Below are 27112 nucleotides of genomic sequence, written 5' to 3'. Positions count from 1 at the left end.
TAGCAGCTCAATCTATACACCCAATTCTCACATCCTAATCACCCATAAATAATCTTTCCCAGTCAAATTGCACACATTGGTAAACAGCATCATAGAGTTGTAGGGCTATACAGCATAAAAACAGGCCCTTTGGCTCAATAGTTCAAGCCAAATCAAGATTTCCATCCAAGCAAGTGCTATTTGCCCACATTTAGCCTGTATCTCTCTATATCTTCGGTATCCATGTAGCCATCAAGGTACATTGTAAATGTTGTAAATGCACCTGCCACAACACCTCTCTCTGGCTGCTTAACCATCTCTAGATTTAAAAAAATTGCCTCCCCCCCCACCCCGCCAGGTTCCTATTAAATGAGTCCCCTCTCACTGTAAACCTATGCCTATTGTTTCTTGATTTCCCATCCCTGGGAAAGTGACTGGCCTGAGCCGGCACGATGCACAATGCACCTTTAGGTTGCTGATAAGACTCCCAGCTTCAATCATCATTTTTATCACTTAACAAGTCACAAACTGCAGGGAAAGCTAAGAAGTGTTTTGTTGCAAAACCAAGTTGCATATGATTTAATACAAATAATAAATGTAGAGTCATAAACGACCTATAGCATGGAAGACCATTTGACCTATTACATCCCGACCGTAACTCTACATATAACCCAGTCAGTGCCACTCCTCTGCTACTTCAGAATGGCCCTGAAAGTTCTTTTGTCCATCTGTCAAATTACAATTAGCAAATCCTGTTTCCAACATGTTTACTAGCAATCAGCACTAGATCATAAACAGTATTTACATAAAAAGGATTTTCCACATACCTTCCCAAAACATCAATCCAAAGTGTCCCTAAAACCTAATGGGAGTAGTTGTGGGAAGATACGAGGAAAAACATTTTAAATACAAACAGTTTATTGTCTGGGATGGTGGAAACAGAAGCAGTCAGGAATTACTATGTGAAATTGGACAGGCAGGAAGAAGAATAACTTCTCATCAGGTTTTAGGGGCACTTTGGATCAGTGCCCTTAAAACCTGATGGGAATTGCTTTCCTCTACTTGTATTTAAACCTGTCATGATCTAGTACATCTCCATCAAATCCTCTCTATGTATATTTTTGCTTTCGTTTGGGGCTGTGCCAGTAGCTCTTTGGTTTAACTAAAAAGGCCGCAAATTAGGATGAAATTTCAGCCTTGATTCCAACTCCTGTGATCCCTGCTGGGAAATGATTAAACCGTATCCTTATTAGCAAAGCAGTCTGCAAATAAAGGCTTCTGCTGAATGACTGGCTTACAGTGCGGCAGCAGGGAGATGCCACTGAAGTCATGGCTCTGTGTGATTCATTGTCTTCAGGGGAGGACTGGAGGAACCAATAAAAGATCAAGAGCTCAGTGTGGCAAAATGTCCCAAAACTGGAAGGGACAAATCAGGTACCTACATCAGCCCAGTGAGCTTACTCACGTTCATAGAAAGCCAATCAATCAGATTTATAAAATAGGCAATAGAACCCATTACTGTAATACACTGGCTAGAAGAAGGCAAAGGCAAACCACTTCTATGGAAAAATTTGCCAAGGGCAATCATGGTCAAAAGACCAGGATCGCCCACATGGTATGACACAGCACATAATGATGATGATTATGATGACAACTGCAAAACCAAACGGTGTCCAACCTTTTTCAGCTATAGACCCTTGATCCTTTTTTAGATATATTCACAAGCATGGTATGGTCGGGGTGGGAGGAGGTGGGGGGGGGGTGTCACAGTAGCATAGTGGTTAGAGTAACGCTTTACAGTGCTAGTAACCCGGGTCCATTTTCTGCCGCCGTCTGTAAGGTGTTCGTATGTTCTCCCCAGTGACCACACAAGTTTCCTCAGGTGCTCCGGTTTCATCCTACATTCGGAAAATGTAGGGGTTTGAAAGCTGTAGGTATGCCACGTTGGCACTGGAAGCATGGCAACACTTGCAGGCTGCCCTCCAGCATATTCTTGGATGGTGTTGGTCATTGGCACGAACAATACATTTTACTGTATAATTTGATGTTTCAATCCACATGTGACAAATAAAGCTAATCCTTGGAATGCTGGAAGCCACATTTTCACATGGAATGAGTATGCACACACTGCCAATGCCACACAAATTGGATACACGGTGTTTTAATATGATTGTAGGTCATAAAAAAGCATTGTTGAATTACTAGAACTTTGTACAGAAAAAACATTAACTCCTTTGTAACATTCGTGATGTTGCCAATAGTTTTGGTTGATGCGAATATTGGGAATATTACATACTGTAGATCCAGCTATTATGTATTGCCTCCCTTCAGCTGGTTCCCATCAGGTTTTGCTGAATTTTACTGACACGATTGCCAGGCGAATAATCCTTGACAATGCATCTTCTTTGTATTTTGTCAAGTTAATTTATTTGGACTGCTTTTCACAGAGCGCCGTCTGAGCTAGTGCACACTAAATGAGCTCTAACCAGTGTGCCGTATGCTAATTGCTTCATTACAACGCTGCCTGGTAAATGTTCCTTTGTATAAATCCCTAAGCTCTATTAACTTTACTGCTAATACCACCAATATTAATTCTTTATGCCAACCACTTTTACACCTAGCTCCAAATTCTATCCAGTTTCTTCTTTTTTTCTTAGGCAGTCCCTTTGGATTACAATGGGTTTTCTTTCTCTCTGGTTCCCCGGGTTCTGAGGTGGGTGGTTTGGAAGGAGGTGCACCCCTTCTGTCATTGGCACCTTGCTTCTCAATGCCATCGTGAAATGCTCCTTCTCTATGTTGAATGGTCATTTTGGGGGATGGTGGAGATTGCCATTTTTTCAAGGGGCCTTTCAAGACATCCTGAAACTCCTTCCCTTTACACCTGATAATCTCTTGTTATGATAAAGGACTGTCTGTTTCCCCCGAGTCTAACGTTGGAAATGAGAACAAAGTGGCCCACCAATCCAAGCTGATCAAATATAATTAGGGTATAATTAGGGCCTAAATGTTTCCTTTAGGTTGTTATAGCTGGGGATGGTAATGGGGATAAACTTTCACGACCTATTAAATGCTCCCAATGGCATACACCTAAAATAGCCTCTGACAACCAGGTCCAGCTCCTGGTCTTCACCTGTGGCTTAGCTACTAAACCTGGCAGAACTGTTTCTACTGACAGGAGACGGGACAAAGGCAGGTTTCTGGTGCCTTAAGACCAGTCACTTCATGCAGATGGGGCTCATCAGCCATGGCTGGCAGCTCATCCAGGAGAAGGAAAAATCTGATCTCAAACCTCCGCTGCCTTGTGGCTATACCCACTCATGGGGAAGGCTTCGGGAGTAAACCCCGAGGGAAAAATCCAGAGCTGGAGTCCCTAAGGCAGTCTTACACTTGAGTTCAATGCTGACTGACAACTCCTGTGATGCTGCTGGTACAAAACTGCATCGATCTCTGCCATTCCTTTGGGTTCATCAGATGCGTGGAGAGAGGGAGTTTGCTACATGGACAACAGCTTGCTCTCCATACCGCACTGCCCAGGTTTATGTATCTAAACAGCTCGGATGCATTATCCATGGTCATCTCTGACTGACGGAGGCCTCACTCACTCAAGTGCTGATAATCCTAGCCTGGGAGATGATGCTCATATTCCTCTGAATATTCTGCCTGCAGATTTGGAGGACTTTGCACAAACAGTAACAGCGCTGTCTACTCCAACACTGCAGTTATCGACATGACTGTCAGGAAAATAATTAGTACTGGAAGATTGGGGTTCAATTCCCGCCGCTGTCTGTAAGGAGTTTGTACATTCTCCCTATAATTAGGTGGGTTTCCTCTGGGTGTTCCGTATTCCAAAAAGCCATACAGGTTAGAATTAGCATGTTGTGGGCATGCTTTTTTGGTGCCAGAAGCACGGCAATACTTGTGGGCTGCGCCCAGCACATCACAAACGATGACATAAAATTAGGCATTTGACTGTTTGTTTCAATGTTTAATGCACATGTGACAAATACAGTTTATCATTAAGTCTTTATCCAGTGCACTGTGTTTTGGGCTAAATCTAACCATCAATCTAATCCACTGAAGTGATGGTTTCAGTAATGCTTATCTCAATCAAGTGTGCATTGCTGTGTACAAAGGGATCACTGCTGCCTAATATACCATGAACTTTGTGCCACATCTGAATTTACGATCCTCAAACATTGTTTTGCTGAGATGACCAGAGGCTGTGGTGATACACTGAAGTCCATGCCTGCTGTACTTAGATCTTCCGTTTAATCTATGGGTTCTTCCACTTGACCTGTGGGTTCTTTCACTGGTTTTTTACTGCTGCATTCTGGGAGTACTTGCAGCCTCAAATTTCAATGAATCATTCTTGGAAACCATGATAAAGCCAGAGGCAAAACTAAACCAACATTTCAACATATTATTCTGGCAAATGGCAGAATTTGTTTAACTGTGACTCTTCCAATAGAAAATCTTGTGCTCAAGTATATAATTACATCATATCACTACAGATAATTCATATGCTCAGTTTATTTTTAATAAATTTTCATGATATCTTAAACCAAATATAGGGGCAGGTAAGATGGTCCAATTAACTTGAAGATTGAAGTGAGATGTTAAGGAGGTAAAAATAGTTCTAACTTGAATACTAATAGCATAGGTTACATGATTCACTCTTCTTAGTATGTTACTAGAAGCTTTACTAAAGGCAAGCAGTCCTGAAGGTGCTTCAGAAGAGAATGATTGAACGTATGAGTCAAAATTATAGCAACAGACCAGAACACAACACTTTGCTCAGTTCTTCTCAGCCTGCAATAAATTTAAACCAGATAACGTAAACAAGTGTTTTTCCACTAAGGTTGGGTGGGAATACAACCAGAGGTCATGGGTTAGGGGTGAAAGGTGAAAAGTTTAAGGCGAACATGAGGTGTAACTTCTTCACTCAGAGGGTTGTGAGATTGTGGAATGAGCTGCCAGCGCAAGTGGTACATTCAAGTTCAATTTTGATGTTTAAGCGAAGAGTATTTAGGTACATGGATCATAGGGCTATGAGGAGCCATTATTCTGGTGCAGGTCAACGGGATTAGGCAGTTTAAATGGTTCAGCTTGGGCTAGATGGGCCGAAGTGCTTGCTTCTGTCCTGTACTTTTATATGTCTCTATAAACTTTAGAAACGGTGTAAGATCAGCTGTAGCTCATGAAAGTCACCAAACATACAAAAAGACATGCACGTAAATGAGAAATTATTAATCTTCATAGTTATACAGGTATGCGTCGCTTAACGTCCACGATATGTTCTGTGAAATCGGACATTATGTGATTTGGATGTTGTGCGAACACCATATTATATATTTAGCAAACCTATATGGAGTACTGTAGTGTACCTGTATTGACTAAATCCATGTCATCAGCAATTTCTCCATATCTGATACAGGGCCCTCTCGCATTTTCGTGAGCCTTGTAGTTTACAGTAAAGCCGATCCTTTAACAGCTTCGAGAATTTTTTCTTTGTTTTTCAGGACGGTCGTGATTGTCGAGTGCGACATGCGTAAAACCTGAGCAATAGCATTCACTGGTTTTCCACCTTCATATTGTTTAATTATCTTTTGCTTCACTTCCAGATCAATACTTTTCCTTTGCCTCTTGCTGCTGCTGTCACTAGGAGTGGATTTGCTGCATTTGGAAGCCATGATGTACTTTACGGTAATATTTTCAAAAGAAAATGAAACAGAGAGATAACACTACTACACTCAAGAGACACGCGATACATGAGATTGGTTACGTCCGCTACGTCACGTTCTCCAATTGGGACTACGGACGTATATGTGATCGGACGTTGTCCGAATGGACGTTAAGCGGTGCACACCTGTAAATAAAATACTTATTCACTAAAGGAACACATATGTTAATCTTTGATATCAAAAAACATCCATGATTAATCTTTGGATCTATAAATAAGAGATGCCCTTTTTCATTTGATAATGAGACTATAAAATGAGCAAAGAAGGTGCAAAGATGAAAAATTACCTAAAGATTAGTCACAGTTATAAAATTGTGTGTGGTAGAGGTATCTAGTACTAGCTATGCAGCACTTGAATTTAGTGTAGATATAAGACGTCTCTTAACTGATGAATCGTATTCTTGTACTTGAAGCTAAAATAGGTGGAAGAAGTTATTAACTTCACATGTATTATAAATGTTATTGATTTAATTAATTAAATGATCAGTACACTAAAATTCATTATTGGTTCTAGTCCTAAAATTAACATAACAATTTGAAATCATTTAAAAACAGAAGTCCCCAGTTAATGAAATATAAATGACGTTACAAACCTGTTCTGTAGCCTGTGTTGTTCAGGTACACTGCAAATGTCCGAGGCTCGTGCATCGCCTGCCAGGAAGGTGAGGAGCAATTCTCATTGTTTGTGTAAGTGTTGTGGTTGTGGACGTATTTTCCTGTTAGCATTGAAGAGCGGGAAGGACAGCACATTGGAGTTGTCACAAAGGCATTGGTGAAATGAGCTCCCCCTTGCTCCATGAGCCTTCTAGTTTTATTCATCACCTGCAGTGAACCTAAAAAGGTGTAATAGTTAGTAAAATATAAATGTTCCACATCACTCAGTTTCACTCTTTGGTTGAATTTGTTGGCAATCTACTGGGGTAATGAAAATAAGTATTCAGAAGAACGTGTTGTCACCAGATTTTTAATATATTTACATATATTTTTATATATATTTCTCATTGTAATTTATGGTTTTTAAATGTGATTCTGCCACAACAAATTTCACGACATATGTCAATGATATTAAACCTGATTCTGATTCTTATTATTTTTTGAAGTGCGTTACCACCAAACAAACTTTGTTGAAATACAGTTTACATTGTTAGGTTAGAAATGTGACAGTGAATTAATGCAGAGGAACTCCCAAAGTAAGCAGTTAGTTAACCAGATAATCCATTTTAATGATGCTGGCTGTGGATAGGTATTGTTGAGGACAATGAAGCAAATACTACACAACCAACGGATACCTTCAAACCAATATAAACCAAACACATTGCAAGAATCAGTTACAAATATTACAGGATATTTATTATAAAATATAGCATCTATGAAACATTTTGACTCAATTTTGTCTCAGTGAGGAAGAATTCCTGCCAATACTAACAATTTTTCTAGAAATAGGAACAGAGGCAACCTTCACTGTTAGGTACATGGTTCTGCGAATACAAAGTAATCCCTTTGAATTCAGATTCATTGTAAAACATGAGGCTCCAATCTTGGCCTATTCGTTGTGTGTGGCATTTCTTTATGAATAAACAGTCACTCTGGGAATCTTTAACATAATAAGAAGGAATGATGTGAAAAGTAAACTAAGTCTTTTCAGAATCACCCATGGTTCTGTGTAAATCTGAAAGACATTCAGACTTCAGCAGCAACTTCAGACTGTTTTACCATCTGTATAGGCAGACAGTTCAAATGCAATTTATTCATTTTTCCCAGGCTACTCAAACCTTTTTCAGGCTTTTATTTTTGACTATAGGCCCGTTTACACTAAGAAGAGTCCACCAGCATGAAAGCTCTATTAACGCTCTACAGAAAATGCTTTCTTGTATAAATGCCTCTTGAATTGCTAATTCTGGTATAAATACATATAGGAAGTATGTTTGCTTGGTGCTGTCTTTAAGAGATGGCAAAGGATTCTTTGCAATAAGGCTGTTTTGCCTGTCCCGCAAACCAACCTGTTGTTACAATAGCCATAAATGATGCATTTAACTCCCTGCAGTGATGTTTAACCAGGTTCTTGACGCACAGGATAATTCTAACACTGACATTTTCAATCAATTGCATTTAAAGTAAATAGTACAGATATGGTTGGGATTAACCTTTATAAGCTTTCAGTTTTGATAGGTTGGACGCTGTTTGAAATCTAATTGGATTAATAAGGTCTTCAATTGAACCCATTTTTAGAAATATAATGCCATCAAGCAATAGAGATACTGTACAGAAAGTAGCTCTTTGCACATAAATCATCACCAACGATCAACTCTCCTTTTCCTCAATCCCTTTTTCTATTCTCCCCATATTCTTGTCAAAACTAAGACAAATGAGTTAAGATTCTACCACTCAGCTGCACTCTAGGGGCAATTTATAGTGGCCAATTAACATCTTTGAGATGTGGGGGGAAAAAACAGAACTCATGGAGGAGACCATGTGGTCACAGGAAGAACGTGCAGATCTCCACACAGGAAACACCCAAAGCCAGGATTGAACCTGTGCCTCTGGAGCTGTGAGTCAGCAACTACATCCCTAGGCTGTGCTATGAATGTTCCCTGTCCGAAATGCCGACCGTTTACTCTTTTCCATAGATGCTGCCTGGTCTGCTGAGTTCCTCCAGCATTTTGTGTGTATTGCTTGGATTTCCAGCATCTGCGGATTTTCTCCTGTTTATCAATTTAGTCTTTTTGGGATTTAAACGTTCATGCCGTTAATGAAGAATATTATCAATATAATGCTCTTGACCCTGAAAGACTGGGATGTAGAAAACAGCGAGAATGAAAATATGATCGAGAAAGACAGCTCAAAGTCATACTCTAAAGAATATATATGCTACAATTCACAATATAATCAAAGCACAGATCATGACTCCAAGACCAGAGAAATTATTTGAGGCGGCAAATTAATAATGAGGTACGAATCTAGAAATGTTACTATCCAAAGCAACACACACAGGTCAGGCAGCATCTATGGAAATGAATAAACAGTCGATGTTTTGGGCCAAGACACTTCTTCAGGACTGAGAAGGAAGAGGGAAGAATTTCTCATGTTTATAATGTCATTATGCACTTGTATTTGAAGATTTTATGTAAAAGCTTAAGGTGTTTAATGTAAATTTTACTTTTATCAAAGTATGGGAATTTAACTGCTGGATTTTAATTACTTTCAGCCAAGAGAAACTAGAAGGTGATAACAAATAGTAAAAATTTCTCACGGAGACCAGTGAATGGAGGAGGTTCATAAGGAGACATTCAAGTTGTTTGTACATATGGGAAAAATACTGCTGAAAACAAATACAACTGAAAATGCTATGTTCAAAGAATTTCAGGCCAAGATCAGTGATGTGCTGAGACATAACATCATAGCATCAGTAAATGCAAGATAGTATATGTTAAGAGGTGAAATATCAAATGAATACAGATAATGAATAAATATCCAATTGCAAAGCATAGAAAAGGAAAGCAATTTGGATTTAATGACTAAACTAAAATGCCTAGTGAACATGAAGGTCAACTACAAAACCTATCAAGTATTAGGATTCATCTAAAAGATGTCTAATTGTTAATTGAAACAAGATATCCAACCTTGAAGGACAACTTGTTCTGGATGTTCCCTCAAATTGAATTGTAAAAATATTCTGAGTATGCTTGCTTGCAGTGTTACTATACATAGTGACTGAAGAAATGATTTCACCCACCCACTTTTGCAGGTTCTTGGCAAATCCATTAAGTAATACATTTCACAAACTCATCAAAAGCTCACTGATATACAGGAGGGAACAAAAACTGCCTAACAATTCTGAATGGTATCAGTTTTTTTAACATCCATTCTATTTGCTTACAGGTACATTCAGAGCTGACGCTAGCAATTGCAGAGGTAAATGGTGTGTTGGTCTATATTGCAAGCAATGCTACATTAAGGAACAAGAATTGAAAAATCTTGCTATAATTGTACAAAGACATGGCTTTGAAAGGGATTGACTGGGAAGAAGTTGAGGGACTGTTTTCTCTGACTGAATTAGGAAGCATGAAGTGGGTTCAGAACACTCTCTACAAATATGTCTGCAGTCCAAGGAGAAAGGAAGCATTGCTGAATCTTGTAGCAAACGGGAAGAATCGATTGGAGTAAGAGTTGATGGCAGCATAATTATGAGCTCAATAAAGTTTTGACTAGTGTATGAAAAAATGCTCGATTGGAAATGGATGTGGTCAAAATAAAAAGGTAAATTGAAATCAAGGCATAGGGTGCAAAATGGTAATTAATTAAAAGAGATGGTTAGGTATAATCCAGGCCAATTTACACTGTATGGAAGTGTAGGGAAACCAAATATCAAACTCTCTGAATGAAACAGGAAAGGTGGATAAATGTTACTGGAGAGCATGGCAGAAAATGGGGCTGAAGGTAGATGATGAGAGAGTTAAATGAAGGAAGAACATAGACAGAATCCACAGTAGTTTTGTGGTTAGCACAATGCTCTCACAGCTTGGGGAGTCAGAGTTCAATTCCAATGTCATCTGTAAGGAGTCTGTATGTCCTCCCCAGGGAATGCACAGGTTTTACCGAGGTGCTCTGGTTTCCTCCCACAGTCCATAGACATACTGGTTAGTTAGTTAATTGATCATTGTAAATTGTCCCATGATTAGGCGAGGGTTAAATCAGGGGTTGCTGGGCAGCGCGGCCCGAAGGGCAGGAAGGAATTACTCTTGACTGTATCTTAATTAAAAAATAATAAAAATGAAAATCAGAACATCTCAGATCCCAGATTCAATCCTCACCTCAACCAGACTCACAGATCAGCATTTATCTATCCACTGATGATAGACCCTAGACTCACCCCTTGTCCATCCACCAACTACAGTCCCATCTCAATCATTAAACCCATCCACTGATCACGGACCCCAGACTCAACTGATCGCAGGCCACTAACCCCAGAGTCAACACCATTTGCCGCCCATTGATGTCATTTGCCTTCATGCATGGACTGATAACTGACTGACTAATCACTATGACTAACAGTCATTAGTGTGCCGGGCAGTATTTCGCTAATTCCCTCTGCACATTCTGCTGAATTTTCTCACCATGGTATTTCGGCTGCTCATTGGCTGATGACAACACAACAGAACTGCTCGCATGCCTACTGCTGTAGAAATGGGTGGCAATAAAAACAGACCAGCGCTCTGTACCCATAAAACACTTTAAACTGTACAGGAGCACAAAGGGGACAACAGATGTTTGGGTAACTAATTCAATCAGTACTGATTTCCCCAAATAAATATGGAAATTCAAAAATGCAATCAACAAGGCCAACAAACATCCCTGAGTAAATTTTGCTTTATTAAGTTCTGTAAGTTCTCAGCAGCTCTGCAGTGCATGCAGTAACCGAGAGCAGGAAATTCCAAAAGAGTTATTTTGGAAATATCAATTTGTCTCTGTCTTTGCTGATTTGCATTTAATACCTGCCCAGCACAGTCTGTTTGATTCTCAACAGATTAATGCGCTAAAGAAATAGAAACAATGAGCTATTTCTAGGCAGCATTGTTTATTCTAACCGCATGATAATATTGCAGTAAAACATTTACAACCTGGTTTGGCATCATTATCACAGTCTATGTGAAAAACAACAAAGTCTAATGCAGGGCTACCAGATGTGACTGGCAATGAAAAATGTCATTTGAAGCGATTACACGTTCTCATTCTTTTTCTTCCATAGCCAGACAGGAGGGAGATGGAAAATTTCATGCTCTCGTTATTTACTACTATTTATTTCTATTTGCATTTGCACAGTTTGTTGTCTTCTATGGTCTTGCTCTTTCATTGATCCTGTTTTCAGTCATTCTTTAGATCTGCTGAGTATACTTTCTAGAAAAAGAATCTCAATGTTGTATGTGCTGACATGTATGTACCCTGATAATAAATTTTCCTTTCAACTTTGAAAGGCTTCCACATTACTGTACTAAGAAAGGCCCTTTGATTATTCAATCATGTGAAAAATAACTTTTCAACTTAAGTGCAAATGGGAATCAAAATCCAGAGAGTGGTAATATTAATATTGCTTAAATTACAGATTCAAGCTTGGCAAAAAAAAAGTGACTTTACAATTCCTCTATGATCTTACACCGTGAAACAAATGCTTTTTTTAGTCAGAGGATATAAACATTTTATAATTATGCAGACTGCTTCTGAAACAGCAGTGGTGTAATTTTACTGTGTTGAATAGTGTTAGATGTTCAGCTGTGGCTGCTTGTCCTTCTGAGTTCCACTGATAAGCCCCTGCTGTTTAATCCAAGAGTATGTCATTACACAATTTGTGTGGGTGGATTGAAGAATCTGCAGGTTACACTACAAGTAGGTGCAACAGATATTAATTCCATCAGGTCATTATTATTATGCACTGGGTGGGGCTGGTACACCTGCAACAGGATCACAATGTGTTTCTCACCCCTGCCAATTTGACCCGGTGCAGATCACAATACTTGGGCACTGTGGCTCATCAGCATGATTTCAGTGCTCACTTAATACCAAGCTGCATGTGTGCGTTGCCTTTGCAAACATCCACTGGTCCAATTAATGAGCAGCTAGGACCAGCTGAACTAAACTGGTTCTGACTAAAGCCATCCCTGTGCCTCTCAAAGGGGAAATGTTTGGTGATGTAAATTATTCCACAGAATTTTGGAGTTAACAACAACCACAACAGTTCACCAATGAGAGTGGATCACCACAGGTCTGGAGACCCAAAGTGAGGTAATGGATAGTGATTATCTTTTTACTGGGGATCTAACGAGCCCTCACAGCTTCCCAGCAACCCCCAATTTAACACCAGCCTAATCTTGGGACAATTTATAATTATGAATTAACCTGTCAACCAGTATGGCTTTGGACTTTGGAAACAAGAGCACCCGGTGGATACATGGGGAGGACGTACAAACTCCTTGCAGGCAGCGGTGGGAATTGAATGTGGGTTGCCTGTACTGCAAAGCGTTGTGCTAACCATTATGTTACCATGCTGCATCACGCATTGGTACCTGAAAGCCGCTACTTCCTATCTTCATTTACAACTTTGCTATTTTCAGAAGGCCTCCATTGCTCCTGCCAATTATTTCTTCTTTAATATAATTACAAAGTATATTTGTGCTGATTTTAAACTTCTTTGGCAATTCCTATTCACATACCCTTGTTTTTGTTTCTTGGACTGTTCTATCACCATTGCTGCTCTTTATGTTTCTCCCACTCTGTAGGTTTTGTGATTATTTTGATTAGTTTTATCTCTCTGTCCTTCTTCATTCAGCTATTTGTGGCCTTCTTCATTGGCAAATAGATCTAATTATGTCTGTAAGAAAACACAAGTGGTTCTGCAGACACTTGAAATCCAGAGCAAGACAGACAAACTGCTGGAGGAACTTGGCAGGTCAGGCAGCATCAATGGAGAGGAATAAACAGTTGACGTTTTAGGCCGGCCCTTCATCAGTCCACATTTACAAACTATGTAGCTGCTTCATGATTTTTCCTTTTTTTCACTAAACTCACTTAAATTCATGACCCAATTAAATAAACATACACACATCATTAGGCTGCTTCATGAATCATTCCTAATATGGGCATCCCCTTTGCTGATTCTAAAATACACTGATGTAGCAAACTAGATTGAACTCATTCAAGAAATTCATTACCACAGTAATGTAAGCTACCCTGTTTTAACTCAATCCATGTAAAACTTTAAATCACCCATTAAAATTGTTTTGTTTGCTACATACTGGCCTAATTTTTAACATCTATAAAGTTTACCTTTCCTTAATGCAATTACCAGAAAGCCCATTTCCAATTTTCTCTTTCTTCGATTTTGTGTAATTGAAGTAATTCTGAATGACTGAAGCTACTCTTTCCTTTTCTCTTCTCTATACTGCATAATATTATAAATTTGGCAAAGCTTGGCAAAATGATCACCAAGCTTGGCAAAATGTTTGCAGACATTTCGGCTCCAATCAAGAAGCCATCATCAATGCGCAGTTGAGGATGTTGTCTCCTCAGAAGGCCGGCTCATATACCCCTCCGGGGTCCAAACTAGGTGTTGTGATCTGGTTGGCTAGTACAAAACATTGAAAAGTTTAGCAGTAGAAGATTCTGACTGGCTAGCTTCGAGAGACATCCGTTAGAAGTGTTTGCTTTGCTGTCCGAATCCTGAGATTACTGGCGATTCATTGATTGGTGATGTTGTTGTTTCTCTTTTCTCCATAAGGGTTAATATACCAGATGTATGTCAATGTGTTTGTTGATGCATCCTTCTCTGGAGAGCCACGCTTCGAGAAATTTTCATTCTTTTCTTGTTCTTGCTTGAGTCAAGACTCTGGCTGTTGTCCGGTTGAAAGGGTGCCCTTCTTTGTCTTCATGAACTGATACTAGTGAGAGTGAGTTGTGTCTTCTGCTCGCTGGCTGATGCTTGTGTAGCCTGGTCGATAGTTTTCTTCCTGTTTGACCAACCTTCAAAGCTTCACCTGAAGATACCTCAAGGTCAGAAACCCAAATATACAAACTACATGAACAATGAATAAACAAATTGCATTGCCAAATGTAAAGAACATCTCAGATACGACAGCAAGACTGCTCCAGCAACACAACATCACAGTTGCTCATAAACCCACTGCAAATCTGAGGAGGAGCCTATCAAATCTCAAAGCACAACAAAATGTGACTGATAGAACAAATGTTATCTACAAAATCCAGCGTAGTGACTGCGACAAGTACTACATTGGTCAAAATTGTTTCTACAAAATTGTCCCTCCCTGTTCCAGTACTGTTACCTATGGAATCCATCTTCCCCACACCATTTCTTCAGGTATGTGTTCACCTCTCAACCACACTTATCTCTATGCTAATTTACAGGCAAATAGAGTTTTAAACCATTGCATTCCTCTTCTGTAATTTACTTTGAAGACGTCGCACTCACTCTTTTCTATGTTGCTCTCTCATCCTGACACCAGTTAGTTAACATGTATGTGTGATTTCCAACAAGCTTACAATGAAAACTATCATTTCCCCTAATTATTGAATCTCCAACAGCTTACCACATTAAATTTCTCCTCCTCCATCACCCCCACTGCCCCAAAACGTTTGACAACTTCCTGATCCAAGGTGCCTCTGTGAGCATCCTGGTTATGCCTTCAGGCTGCTTCAGAACTTTGGGACGCAAACAACAGGAATTCTGCAGATGCTGGAAATTCAAGCAACACACATCAAAGAAGGGTCTCGGCCAGAAACGTCGACTGTACCTCTTCCTAGGGATGCTGCCTGTCCTGCTGCGTTCACCAGCAACTTTGATGTGTGTTGTCAGAACATTGGGAAATTGTTTAACCGACAGCTGCAAAGGGTCCCAAAACCAAGGTCATCAGGCCAACCTCTATGCCTCTTGTTGACTTGTTCACCGAACTATGTAGAGGATGGCTCCAACAATCAGCATCCACAGAACGAAAGACATTTAGAAATCTGCTCTCACTGCAAAACATTCCCATCCAAACTGCATGACATGGCCTTCCAATAATAAAGTTTCACAGAGAGACGCAATGCAAATATAAACAATGATGATGAAATTCATCATCACTTTCAATGCACCAGCACAATGTTTCGTTAATTGACAAAAATGGTATTTGAAGATCAAAATGTTAAACATGGCATAAATTTCATTGTCCACTGGCCTCCTCTCCTATATGCTTCAGGGACCTGAACTCAATACAGCAGGCACCTCAATGCACTTGAAAGTTACCACTAATACTATCACCATGAAACCCTCCAAATTCACTGAAAAGATAAATTGACCAATATCAGTGTCCTCTCTCAGGAAAATCCACTCAGCACTGAGCCCTGACATACACTGTTGGTTTTTTTGGGAAGACATCTTTCACAAGACTAAAAACTGATTTCCAAAACAACCACTTTAATTCAAGCTTTGCTAGGAGAAGAGGTAACAATTCAAGAATATGTTTGAAGTCACCATGGAAAAATGCCATCTCCCCAGTGATGACAATGACTGGGAATCCCTGGCCCATGACTGCTCAAGATGGAGTGGGAGCATTCATAATGGTACAGTAAACTTTGAATCCAAGCATCAGCAGCAAATAGAAGGCCCACCTCACAAACTACCCATCCACCTGTTCAGTAAGATACTTCATGCACTATCTGTGGAAGAGTCTACAGTTACCATATTGGCCTCATCAGCCGTTACAGAATGGAAGCAAGAGATCCTCAATCCTCTGGGACTTCCTAAGAAGAAGATATTACATCCTTTAATGGGATCCAGATCCCTAGCTTCCTTTGGTCACTTTGACTCTGTACACAATTGATCATGCAAACCCCATTCTGATCATACAGCTTTCCACAAAGTAATCACAATCACAGGACACAACCAACATATCTGAAGTAGGATGAACAAAGTAGTTAACTATGAAGTCATCACAACTTATACCAGCAAGGCCTGGACCAGCTGAAGATTACACATAACTCTGTATTACAACCCAGACTAGTCTTTGCTGTAAGACTAAAATTAAAATTAGCTTTATTTGTCGCATGTACATCAAAACATACAGTGAAATGTACCACTTGTGTCAAATCAGATCAGTGAGGATTGTCTGAGGCAGCCCTCAAGTGTTGTCTTGTTTCCAATGCCAACGTGACATACCCACAACTCACTACTCCTAGCCATACGTCTTTGGAGTGTGGAAGGAAACTGGATCACCTGGAGGAAACCCACACAGTCACGGGGAGAAAGTACAATCTCCTTGCAGGCAGCGGCAGGAATTGAACCCTGATCATATAGCTGGTGCTGTAATAGCAGTATGCTAATTGATATGCTATTGCGCTGCCCAAATGTGACCACATAAAATGACTGCAAATGCTAGACGAACTCAGATGATCAGGCAACATCTGTGGAGGGAAACGGACAGTCCAAAATGACGGGTCTCAACCTGAAAAGTCAACTATCTATTTCCCTACACAGATGCTGCCTGACCCACTGAGTTCCTCCAGCATTTTATGTTATTCCTTTGCTCTAGCGTGATCACTTTCAACATAATTGTAGGCATCCTACAACATTCATCAAACGATGCCTTCCAAGCTGATCGGCCAAATCTACACCAAGCATATAAAGCAGATGAATGAGATATTTTAATTTTTGTACTGTTGGTATACACATCAGCTATTTGCTTAGTAGCAATTTATCATCATGCAACAATATATTAAAAATGATGAGAACTTGGATCAGTGCCCACAACTTTCCAGTGTCAAGAGTAAAGCATTGTATTCCAGCATTGATGAGGACAATAATATCAACATATCAAGTTCTGTGTCTGGGTAAAAGGCAGCATGTTGTGCTTAAATACTGTAAATGACGCCTAGAAGGATCATAAGAAATGGAAGCACGAGTGAACCATTCGGCTGTTCACGTCTGCACTGCTATTCGGTATAATCGGCTGACCCTTTGTGTCAGTCTATTTTCCTCTGCTAACTCTATATCACTTGATTTTTTGGACAGCGCAAAATCTATAAATGTCAACTTTAATGGCAACACACTCCAGGTAATCTCATGTTAAGTTCAAGAAGAAAACACATACAATGTGTGAGGATTTTATGATAATTAGATATTTTATGTGCATGGTCCTGAATTAGTTCCTCTCTATAAATCTAACAAAAAGGAAAGTCAAGGAAGTATAAATGCTATATTATAACTGTTTTTTCCTGTCACAAATACAAGCAATAACAAATACCTATTTTGCACTTATTCTGATTTTCCTTTGCGTAATAGTTGAAATTAAGGCTGAAATTATTTTCCATCTTCCCTGAAGGCTCATTCGAGACAATACTGAATTGCAGGAAGGATGTAAAGAGAGGAAAAGGAAATCAACAATCCACATTAAAATTCTTCTGATTTTTATTTCAATGGAAGGGTTTTATTTTGCTAATTCACTCTCACAAGTTCCGTGCTATTGCACAAGGCAAAATTACCCTCAGTGTGTCTAGCCAATTGTAAATCGAAGAACACATCCTTGATTCGTGCTGAGTTGGCTGATAAGTCCCTGATTTAAAACAAGGTGGCAGATGGAATGCTAATGTTAGCCTCAGTACCTCTAAGTCAAGGAATATAAAGCAGTTCTGGTTGCTGCCTTTAATCACTTTCCAGTGTCCCCTTATGGAATTGCACATACAAGCTTAGTTGTGGTGCCCCCTATTGTCAAACAACCTTGCTACACTATTTACTAGGGCTGACAAATTAAAAGCAGGAGGCCTGACTTCAGGAGATGAGGGGGAATGCAAACACAGGTGAAACTTTCTTACCTAGCTCCACGTCCTGATCATCCGTGATAATAAGAATGATGTTAGGTCGGATATTCCTTCGGTCACGCTGCACACGTCCTTTAAACCGCTGTGGCTTTAAGCTTGAGCTAATGACTCCCATCAGCTCGGTACTCAGCACAACCAAGAAGAGAACAACTGGCGAGATTTTCATTATGTCAGAATGTTTGACAACACAGCAGCAAGTATCTTTGGTTTCACCGTCTGTCGCCAAGTGATCTGTAATTAAGATGGAACAAATTAGAGACGAGTCAGCTTCAATATATTGCTGCCTATAACCAAATTTGAAGAGGTTAAAAGAGATTTTAAAATGAAATCATGTGCAGGAGTTTATGACAAAATAGCTGCCCTTGAAAATGAACATTTTATTAAAGAGCTGTGACGAGAGATGCTGTATATAAAATACGCAATAAACACGGAACAGGAATAAACACTGCAAAAATAACTGTTACAGAAAATCTTTGTCAGGTTGCTGTGGCACTAAAACACAACAATAATCAGTGAAAAGCTACACCAGAGAATTTACTTGCTTCTAAAACCAATATGAAGCCAGGAAATAGGCTACATATGTTTTGCATTAATACATTTAAAAGGATCAGAATGACTAACTGAATAATTCCCTTCTTTATCCATATTTCTCCTCAAAATGTGAACTTTATGAATCTATAGTTATCCTGACAAACCTACAATGATATTATGAAAAGGAGTAGTAAGTGGAATTCTTAGAAGGTTTTTAATACTCAGTGCAAAAACCCAACTATGCACCTGCACGATATCAGTCCTCTCAATAGAAGCACAAATAACTTATTTATGGCTGAAGTCCTACCATGCAGTGGGAAACATTCTGAAACTATCGTTTCCAGGAGAAACACATCAAGTGACAGTGATCATCTTTCTCTGTATCACCAAAACTCCCAAATGAATTCCACCTATCAATAATCCAATCTACATGAACTCACTGTGTAATGAGGTTTTGTCGAGCATGCATCATTTTAAGACCCATGCAGTCTCTATCAAACATACCTTAACCCTTTCCTACATCCACATGCAATAATCAGTGCTCCCTCAACTCCTACTGGCCAAATAGTTTTATGTCCATGAGCCCTAGAATGCACAAGAGGGGGAGGGGAGAGGCTGATTTAGCCACAATCCATCTAACTGCTTCAGAATTGATTGATGGGGCCTAAGACCAAAGGTAACTTGCTCCACTTTGACATTTCCAGCATTCAGCTGTCACACTGGCAGCTGTACACATTTGAGAATTCTTTGCATTGAAATCTGAATGTGCTCAAAGTTCAAAGTGATTAGTGACTTACTGAAAGACTATTTAACAAGAGCACTCAGGCCAGCGTGCACATTTATACCAGTTTCGTTCGAAGGGCAGAAGTCCATTATAATTTAACATTTGCAAGCCGAGTAATTAGGAAATGGCACATGAGATTCTCCGTCAAATGGCCTAAATGAGCATTTAATGAGTTTCATCTCAAGCCCGGGTTCTCACACCTGGGATTTTGTCCTTGTGCTCTAGTATGAATAGCCGCTATTAGAGCAGCCAGCCTTGTGAGATCAAAGCTACTTAAATAAAAGGAAAATAGACAGCATGCACTAAGAATACCATTATTAAAAAAAATTGATGCCAGCATATGTGTAGTTGCAGCAGAATCCATTACTGAAAGAGGTGACCTGATTCTTTAGAACAGCAAAATAAAAGTGTCCCCCATCTTTGAATATTCCCCATTACTTTCAGCTCTTTTTATTCGGACTTCAAAACCAGCACGGTTTACAGAATGAAGTCTGTAAATGTTCTGAAAATCTGGAACACATTATTATTACAACTGCATAACAAAGTAACACTGCATGCAGCAGCTATTGCGGGGCTGACCACTACAAGCTTCAGTGGTCAAGCAACTGTTTTGCACTTGAAGGCTAAGTGATTGATGCTGGAGCTTTTACACAGTATAGCTACTACTTAAATAATGGGCACAGCAATCGAAGCAAGATCTAGAAACCTGCACTAAAAGTATTTCAAGACACAAGGATCGAAAAAGTCACAGACAATCCACCATGGTATTGCTTATCAGTGAGTGTGATCGGTTTTACATTAGATGTATGAAAGTACACTAGTACAAAAAACCACTTCAAAGAGTTAAATATATTTCTGCCATAGTTTATTTGATGCTATTTAAAACCAAGAACAAACCCTCACTGCAAATGAATCTATTTTAAAACCTACACAGCGGCTACACCCAAAACAAAATTAGCAATCTAAGAGCATTAAAGTCATTTCCAAGAGGTCTTACTTGACAGTCACATAGGGAAATACTTTCAGCAAAAATATAGTACGTACTTCCAAAGAAGTCTGTCAAATAACAGTGCAGTACTCACAACTTATTAAAATGCGAAAAAATTGAAATGCATAGGATCTTCAGTGTCACTTACTTTCAGAAAATGAACCGGGTGTCTGGAAGTGAACAACCTCAGTGGTTGAGTGAGCTGGGCCTCACTGCCTTCATTTAGTACTGTACAGCAAACTTTGCAGATATTGTTGATCCAACTACTGCAGTTATTCTAACTGCATTGAGTAAACACTGGCACCAATGACTTTAAATAATCCCTCACTGTATGTAGTTACAAATGCCAGACAATCATACCTCAGTGACAATGCAAAAGAAAGCAGAATCACAGCCAAATCACAGTCAAAGCTTTAGATCACCCGTACAGTTCTGCAGCCTGAAGCATCATTTCCAAGCTGGAGGAAAGCCAGGGGTACCTGGGATGAAGTTGTTCAGCTGTGGGAGACGAAGATCCGTATCACTCATCCTCAAACCTGAACAATTCTCCATTCAGTGCTGACCTTTTCAAACCTGACATCCCGACACAGACAATTCTCCTACTGCAGTAGGAAGTAAAGCTGTAGAATTAGCACTGACAAAGTGCTGTGCTTGTCTTCAGGGACAAGGATGTCGGTATTTTTGTGCAGAATCCAATGAGACAGCCTTCTGGCACTTAGCAAGTCTCAGAAACCTATGCACTTATTTGACAACAAAACACTGATGGAATGTCAAACACTGGCTCTGCAGCTAAAAGAAATTACACTGAAATCAAGTCAGTGATGCACAGTATTGCAGTAATTCTGGCAGCATGGCACTGTAATTATATGCTGTTGTCTTATCCAAACAGAATACCTTGATATGAAATTGGTTCCATTGATAGCAATCATCAGGCTCGCTGTTCTACTTCCCATGCATTCTGATGTATTCCAATTTTAACAAATAAATACATTTCAAAAACACTTCAAAGACCCTTTATTCTTTAGACTACATAGAAAAACCAAAAGTACACTTTGACTGGAGTGCAAATCCCAATAAACACATGAACTGCCTACATTTGAAAATAGCGGGGGAGTCTAGGACCAGAAGGAACAGCCCCAGAATACAAGGAACAAGGAGGGGTGGGGAATCTCTTCAGCCGGACTCTGTGGGATTCATTGCCACAGATTTCTATGGAGGCAAAGTCATAAAGTGGAGGTTGATAGGTACTCAGTTAGTAAGGTTATGGGGAGAATGCAGGAGAATGGAACTGAGAAGGAAAATTAATCAGCATAATTGAATGGCAGGGCAGACTTGATGGAACGAATGGACTACTTCTGCTCCTGTGTCTTAAGGTCTTATAAAAGCCTGTGCCGTATATTTTTAAAAAATATTTGAGATACCTTTACTTTGTTCTACTGGAAGTGAGAACAACATATAATCTTACTGGTAATGACATCAACAACACTGTTAATACATTGAAGGATTTCCTATTGTGGCTAATTTGGAACTACAGCATGTGTAGTACCATCTTGTGGCATTGAATTACCTAGATTGTTCATTTACGTGAACAATAATGTCCCTTGCTACCAGGCAGATTTCTTTTGAAATCTGGAGAAAAGCCCGACATTTAATACTTTATTATTGTCCTTACTGTTTTTAACAGGCTGTATTTTTTAACTATTTGCTTTGGCTCACAATGACATCACACAAAAAAATTCATCTGAAAAATCAGATTGAGAACAAAACCAAAGAATTGTTCTCTTCCCAAAATCCTCTTGTTTTGATCTAACTTCCCCCCCCCCCCGGTCAAATTTTCCTCACAAAAAACTCCAGCTGAGAATATGACTTGCCAATGTACTACTGCCTGTTCTCCAGTAAAATGTAAAGAGATGCAAAGATGAACATTCCAGTATTTTCCTTAAAATTCTAACACTCGTATGTTGCCCCCCCCCAATGACCTGCAAGTCCACATAAAAGTGGAACAGCAATGCCTTTGAGTGGAAAATCATACAAAAGTTAGCAGATTTGGCCCAGTACATCACGGGTAGAGTCCTCCCAACCATTGAGCACATCTACATGAAATGCTGTCATAGGAAAGCACCATCTATCATCAAAGATCCTCACTGCCCAGGTCAAACTCTTTTCTCACTGCTGCCAACAGGTAGAAGGTACAAGTGCCTCAGGACTTGCACTACCAGGTTCAAGAACAGTTACTAACCCCCAACTATCATGCTCTTGAATAAAAGAGGATAACTACACTCATCTACTGAGATGTTCCCATACAAATGATCTCACTTTAAGCATTAATTATCTTGTTATTGTATGCTCTCGTTATTTATTGCTATTTACTTATATCTGCCCAGTTTGTTGTTTTCTATGCTCTACTTGCTCTTTCATTGATCCTGGTTACAGTTACTGTTCTATAGATTTGCTAAGTATGCCCGCAGGAAAAAAAATCTCAGGGTTGTATGTGGTGACGTGTATGTACTCTGGTAATAAATTTTACATTGAACTTTGATTTTGATTCAGGTTTTTAAGAAAAATCCTGAATCATAAATAATTTTTGCAAACCTCTAAGGTTGAAACACCCTGGTTTCTGTGACCTTCTCTGGATCAATTGTTCAGTTTGCCCAGATATAAATGTGTGGAGATGTTATAGATGCAAATTATATCTTATCAATGTAGTAATTAGCAAGAAAATCAACAAACTAATCTGGTCTCTGTTCAAGGAACTCAATTGATTATTTGACTGGAGCATGAGTTAAACCCAAATTGAAATGAAACAAGCAAACTCCATACACATTTGTGACAGAGGGAAAGAACATAAGGCATGACAAACACAGCAAGTAGCTTTTTAATGGGTCATTAAGTAAATAGAAAATTAGAATCTGGTGCTCTGCTGAGGTACAAAATCCCTACTGCAAGTATGTTTCCAAAACACCCCACAGTTTTTTTAGTAGACTGATTTTTAACTCTTGCCATCTGTAAATACTGGATGATAGCAGTAAAATAAGACCGTTAGATAGAGGTATAGAAACAGGCCATTTGGCCCATCAAACCTGCTCCACCATTCCAACCTGCCTGATTTTTTTTATCCCTCTCAACCCCATTCTCCTGCCTTCTCCCTGTAACCTTTGAGACCCTTACTAACCAAAAATCTATCAAACTCTGCTTTGAATATACCCAATGTCATGTCCTCCACACCAGCTATGGCTATGAATTTTACAGATTCACCACCCTCCGATTGAAGAAATTCCTCCTCATCTCTGTTCTAAAGGGCCACCCTTAAATTTTGAGGCCTAGACTCCCCTATTGTAGGAAACATCCTCTCCATGTCCACTCATCTACGCCTTTCAATATTCAATAGGTTTCAATAAGATCCTCCCTTATTCTTATAAACTTCAGCAACGGCTGGCTTAGAACCATCAAATGCTTCTCATATATTAACCCTTTCTTTCCTGAGAATTTTTGTGAACCTTCTCTGGATGTAGGGAAGGGGGCAAGTGGGGGAACGAATGAATGAAGGAAGTAGTAATATTGAAACAAAATATAAATGGCTGGAAGAATTCTGCAGGACAAGGAACATCACTGCAGGCAAAGGGAAAGCCCATGTTTTAAGTGGAGACCTTGTATCAGGACTGAGAGTACACAGGGAGGGTGTCCTGTACATAGAAGTGAGATGGAGGGGTGAGACAGTGACAGGCAGAGGAAAGGTGAAAAACAGATAGAACAAAAATTAGGCAGATGGAACTGGAGGGCAAAGGGAGGGTAGAGACTGGGGCTGATAGAGATAGATGTTACCAGATATGAGAGGGTGGAGGAATGAGGGTCATCTGGACCAAGGAGGGGGTGGGGAGTGCATAAACTGTTAAGACAGAGATCTCAAAGGGTGATGGGAGGATATGGGCTGATAGAACCAGATAGATGGAGAGGGGAGGTCGAGAGTAGAGACAGATTCTGATAGTTGACAGGCAGAACCAGATAAAGAAAGGTGAATGGGCAGATGCAAACAGGAACGGGACTGATGAAGGAGGAAGGAACCAAAAGGGTGATCAGAAGGAGCGAGAACCTGAGTGAACTGATGGTGTGAGAAAGAACTATTCAATGTTCTTATCTTCGAGTTGTGAGCTATCCAAGCAGAATATGAGGTTTTGTACCAGGTGGCACTTAGCATCACTACGGCAGTGGAAAAGGCTGAGGATAGACAAGTTTATATGTGAACGAGAAGGGAAGTTGAAATGACCTGCACCAGACGCTTAAGCTTGAAGGCAATATTACTCCCTTCTCTTTACAAAACTATTGCTGTATCCCTGTGACTAATATCTCCCCATCCTTGCTGATTCCAAGCCTGCCTTGTATCGTAGCTAACGAACTGCATGTAGGGTAACTTGACCCATTTCTCAAAACGAACTGACCTACGGGCCCTCGAGAAATTAAAGTCTCCTCCTCATAAACCTACAAACTATCTGTAAACAGGGTTCCATGAAACAATACAGACCATCTGCTCCAATCAGACTGTACTCTACCAGTCTGGAAACACCTGAGCAAATCTCTACTAATACCATCTAGCTCGGGAACCAGTCCTGGCTCAAAGAGAAATGCCAATGACAAAGACACAAACTGCTGGCAGTTTTGTTTACTCTATACTTATTTCTATTCTTTTCTGCCTTCCTTCTTCTTCTCCCACCACCACCCCCCCCATCCAAATATTGTGTGGGAAGAAAAAAAACAAGCCTGAATTTTAGCAAGCTACCTAAAGGGAACGAGAAGAACCTCTCTTGAAATAATTAAATATAAAATGCGCAGTGAAATGCAGACAGATGCATACGCTTATAAACTTCACGGTATAGGAAGGAGGATCACTCTTTAACCTCTATGGATGAAGAAGACTTCCTGCTGAAATTTTATTCCACAATCCTCTTATGCAACGTGTCCGCTCTGCATGTCCTCTGCTCGTTCTTCTAAACTTAGTACATTCCATGGGGAATGTCCATTAATACACTTACATCTGGGGAGCAACTAGTTTACAAAGATGCCTTAAGACCATCAAAAAACCTTAAGCACGTCACAGCAGCAGACGTTTGCAACTGGAAGCAATTATTCAAAGTACCAGATATTTGTAGAGTCATGGAAATTAGGAGGAAGTAGTTAGTATTTAGCCCACAAATAGTTAATCACACTTAACATGTTATATTATGTTGATCTGGGATCCCTCCTGTTCAACATGCAAAGTTAATAGAGGGTATAAAGTTTTGCAAATGGTGGCAGTGGTCAGAAATGCTTGATGTCATGAAAAGCTGCAGATGCAGAAGTCTGCAATAAAAGCAGAAAATACCGAAAATTGATCCGCAGGGCAAGCAACATCCATGGAAAGTACAACAATTCACTTTTCTTCAGGACAGATGAAAGGTCTTAGACCTGGGATATTAACTTTGTTTCTCTTTCCTCTTATGCAGCCTGGCGTGCTGAGTGTCAGCCTCTTAGAGGATCTACCCTGGGCCCAACACATTGATGCCATCATGAAGAAGGCACATTAGCAGCTCTACTTCATTAGGAGTTTAAAGAGATTTGGTATGTCATCAAAGACGCTTGTAAATTTCTACAGAGGTACTGTGGGGAGCATTCTGACTGGTTGCATCACAGCCTAGTATGGAGCTCCAACGCACAGGACTGCAGGAGGCTGCAGAGGGATGTAGACTCAATCATCTCCAATACGGGCACAACCCTCCCTGCCAGTGAGGAGATATTCAACAAGTAGCACCTCAAGAAAGTGGAATCCATTATTAGAGACCCTCGCCATCCAGGACATGTCTTCTTTGTCTTAATACCATCAGGGAGGAGGTATAGGAGCCTAAAGGTTCATACTCAACAATTTAAGAGCAACTTCCACCCCGCATCCATCAGATTTCTGTCAGTGATAATAAACCTGATTCTGACTCTTTTTCCAGCTTGATATGACATCTCTGACACACAGATATTAACTGCACGCATAATGAAATCGCTAATTTTTGTCTGGTACATTTCATATTAAAAACATAAAATTACCCAGTGGGACTCAATGCATAGGATCTAATTGTGAACCTCTGTTGGATATCCATAACTTCATTCAGGTCTTTAAACAGAAAGAAAAGATCATTATGCCACGTTCACATGGACCTTTAAAAAGAACAAAATGCCTTCATTCTTTCAATTGTAGATGATTAAGTAATTAAAAAGTCAGTGTCATGATCAGTCATTACGTGCAATTGTTGGCAATCATGAGGATAAACAAAACACTTTAATTTATCATTTGTGAACTGTGTGGGACACTTCCATTGTGAAGTTGTTGAACATATTTACCAGATTGGATGACACTTCCACCACTTTATTTGTGTTGAAGTCTCTTCAGTAAAATGTATGAGATATCATACAAAATCTGCTTCTGATAAGAATTTGAGTATAGAATCATTCATTTCAGCTTTTTGTAAATTGCCAGTGACATTGCAGGTCAGGACAATCTATGATTACAGAAATGTACAATAATGGCCTGGATGAAGTACTGTCAAATGTGACAAGATCACTGCAGGCTTGATCTATAATTAAGTGGTAGGGAATTGTATAGGCACTGTATAAGATATAAAGGAGATTAAATGACTGATGACAGAAGAGGGTCAAGTAATAGAAGTTATAAGAGCTGAATCTGAGCATCCTATTCATTGTCAATCCTTCA

At 39.7% G+C, this 27112-nt stretch overlaps 1 protein-coding gene across 12 annotated transcripts in view; it reads right to left on the bottom strand.

Moving 5' to 3' along the window:
- Positions 1-27112, bottom strand: part of sulf1 (sulfatase 1) — a 383460-nt gene that overhangs the window by 176734 nt on the left and 179614 nt on the right. For all 12 annotated transcript variants that reach the window (XM_063064855.1, XM_063064868.1, XM_063064861.1 and 9 more), the window contains 2 exons: positions 18074-18310; positions 6313-6552 (listed from right to left, as the gene is read on the bottom strand). In XM_063064855.1, coding sequence (XP_062920925.1) covers positions 6313-6552; positions 18074-18245 — 412 coding nt within the window. In that variant the 5' untranslated portion in view covers positions 18246-18310. The remainder of the gene's footprint in view (positions 1-6312; positions 6553-18073; positions 18311-27112) is intronic.

The sequence above is a fragment of the Mobula hypostoma genome, chromosome 1, assembly GCF_963921235.1.
Source record: "Mobula hypostoma chromosome 1, sMobHyp1.1, whole genome shotgun sequence".
Taxonomy (NCBI): domain Eukaryota; kingdom Metazoa; phylum Chordata; class Chondrichthyes; order Myliobatiformes; family Myliobatidae; genus Mobula; species Mobula hypostoma.
This window is presented reverse-complemented; position numbering and strand designations above follow the sequence as displayed.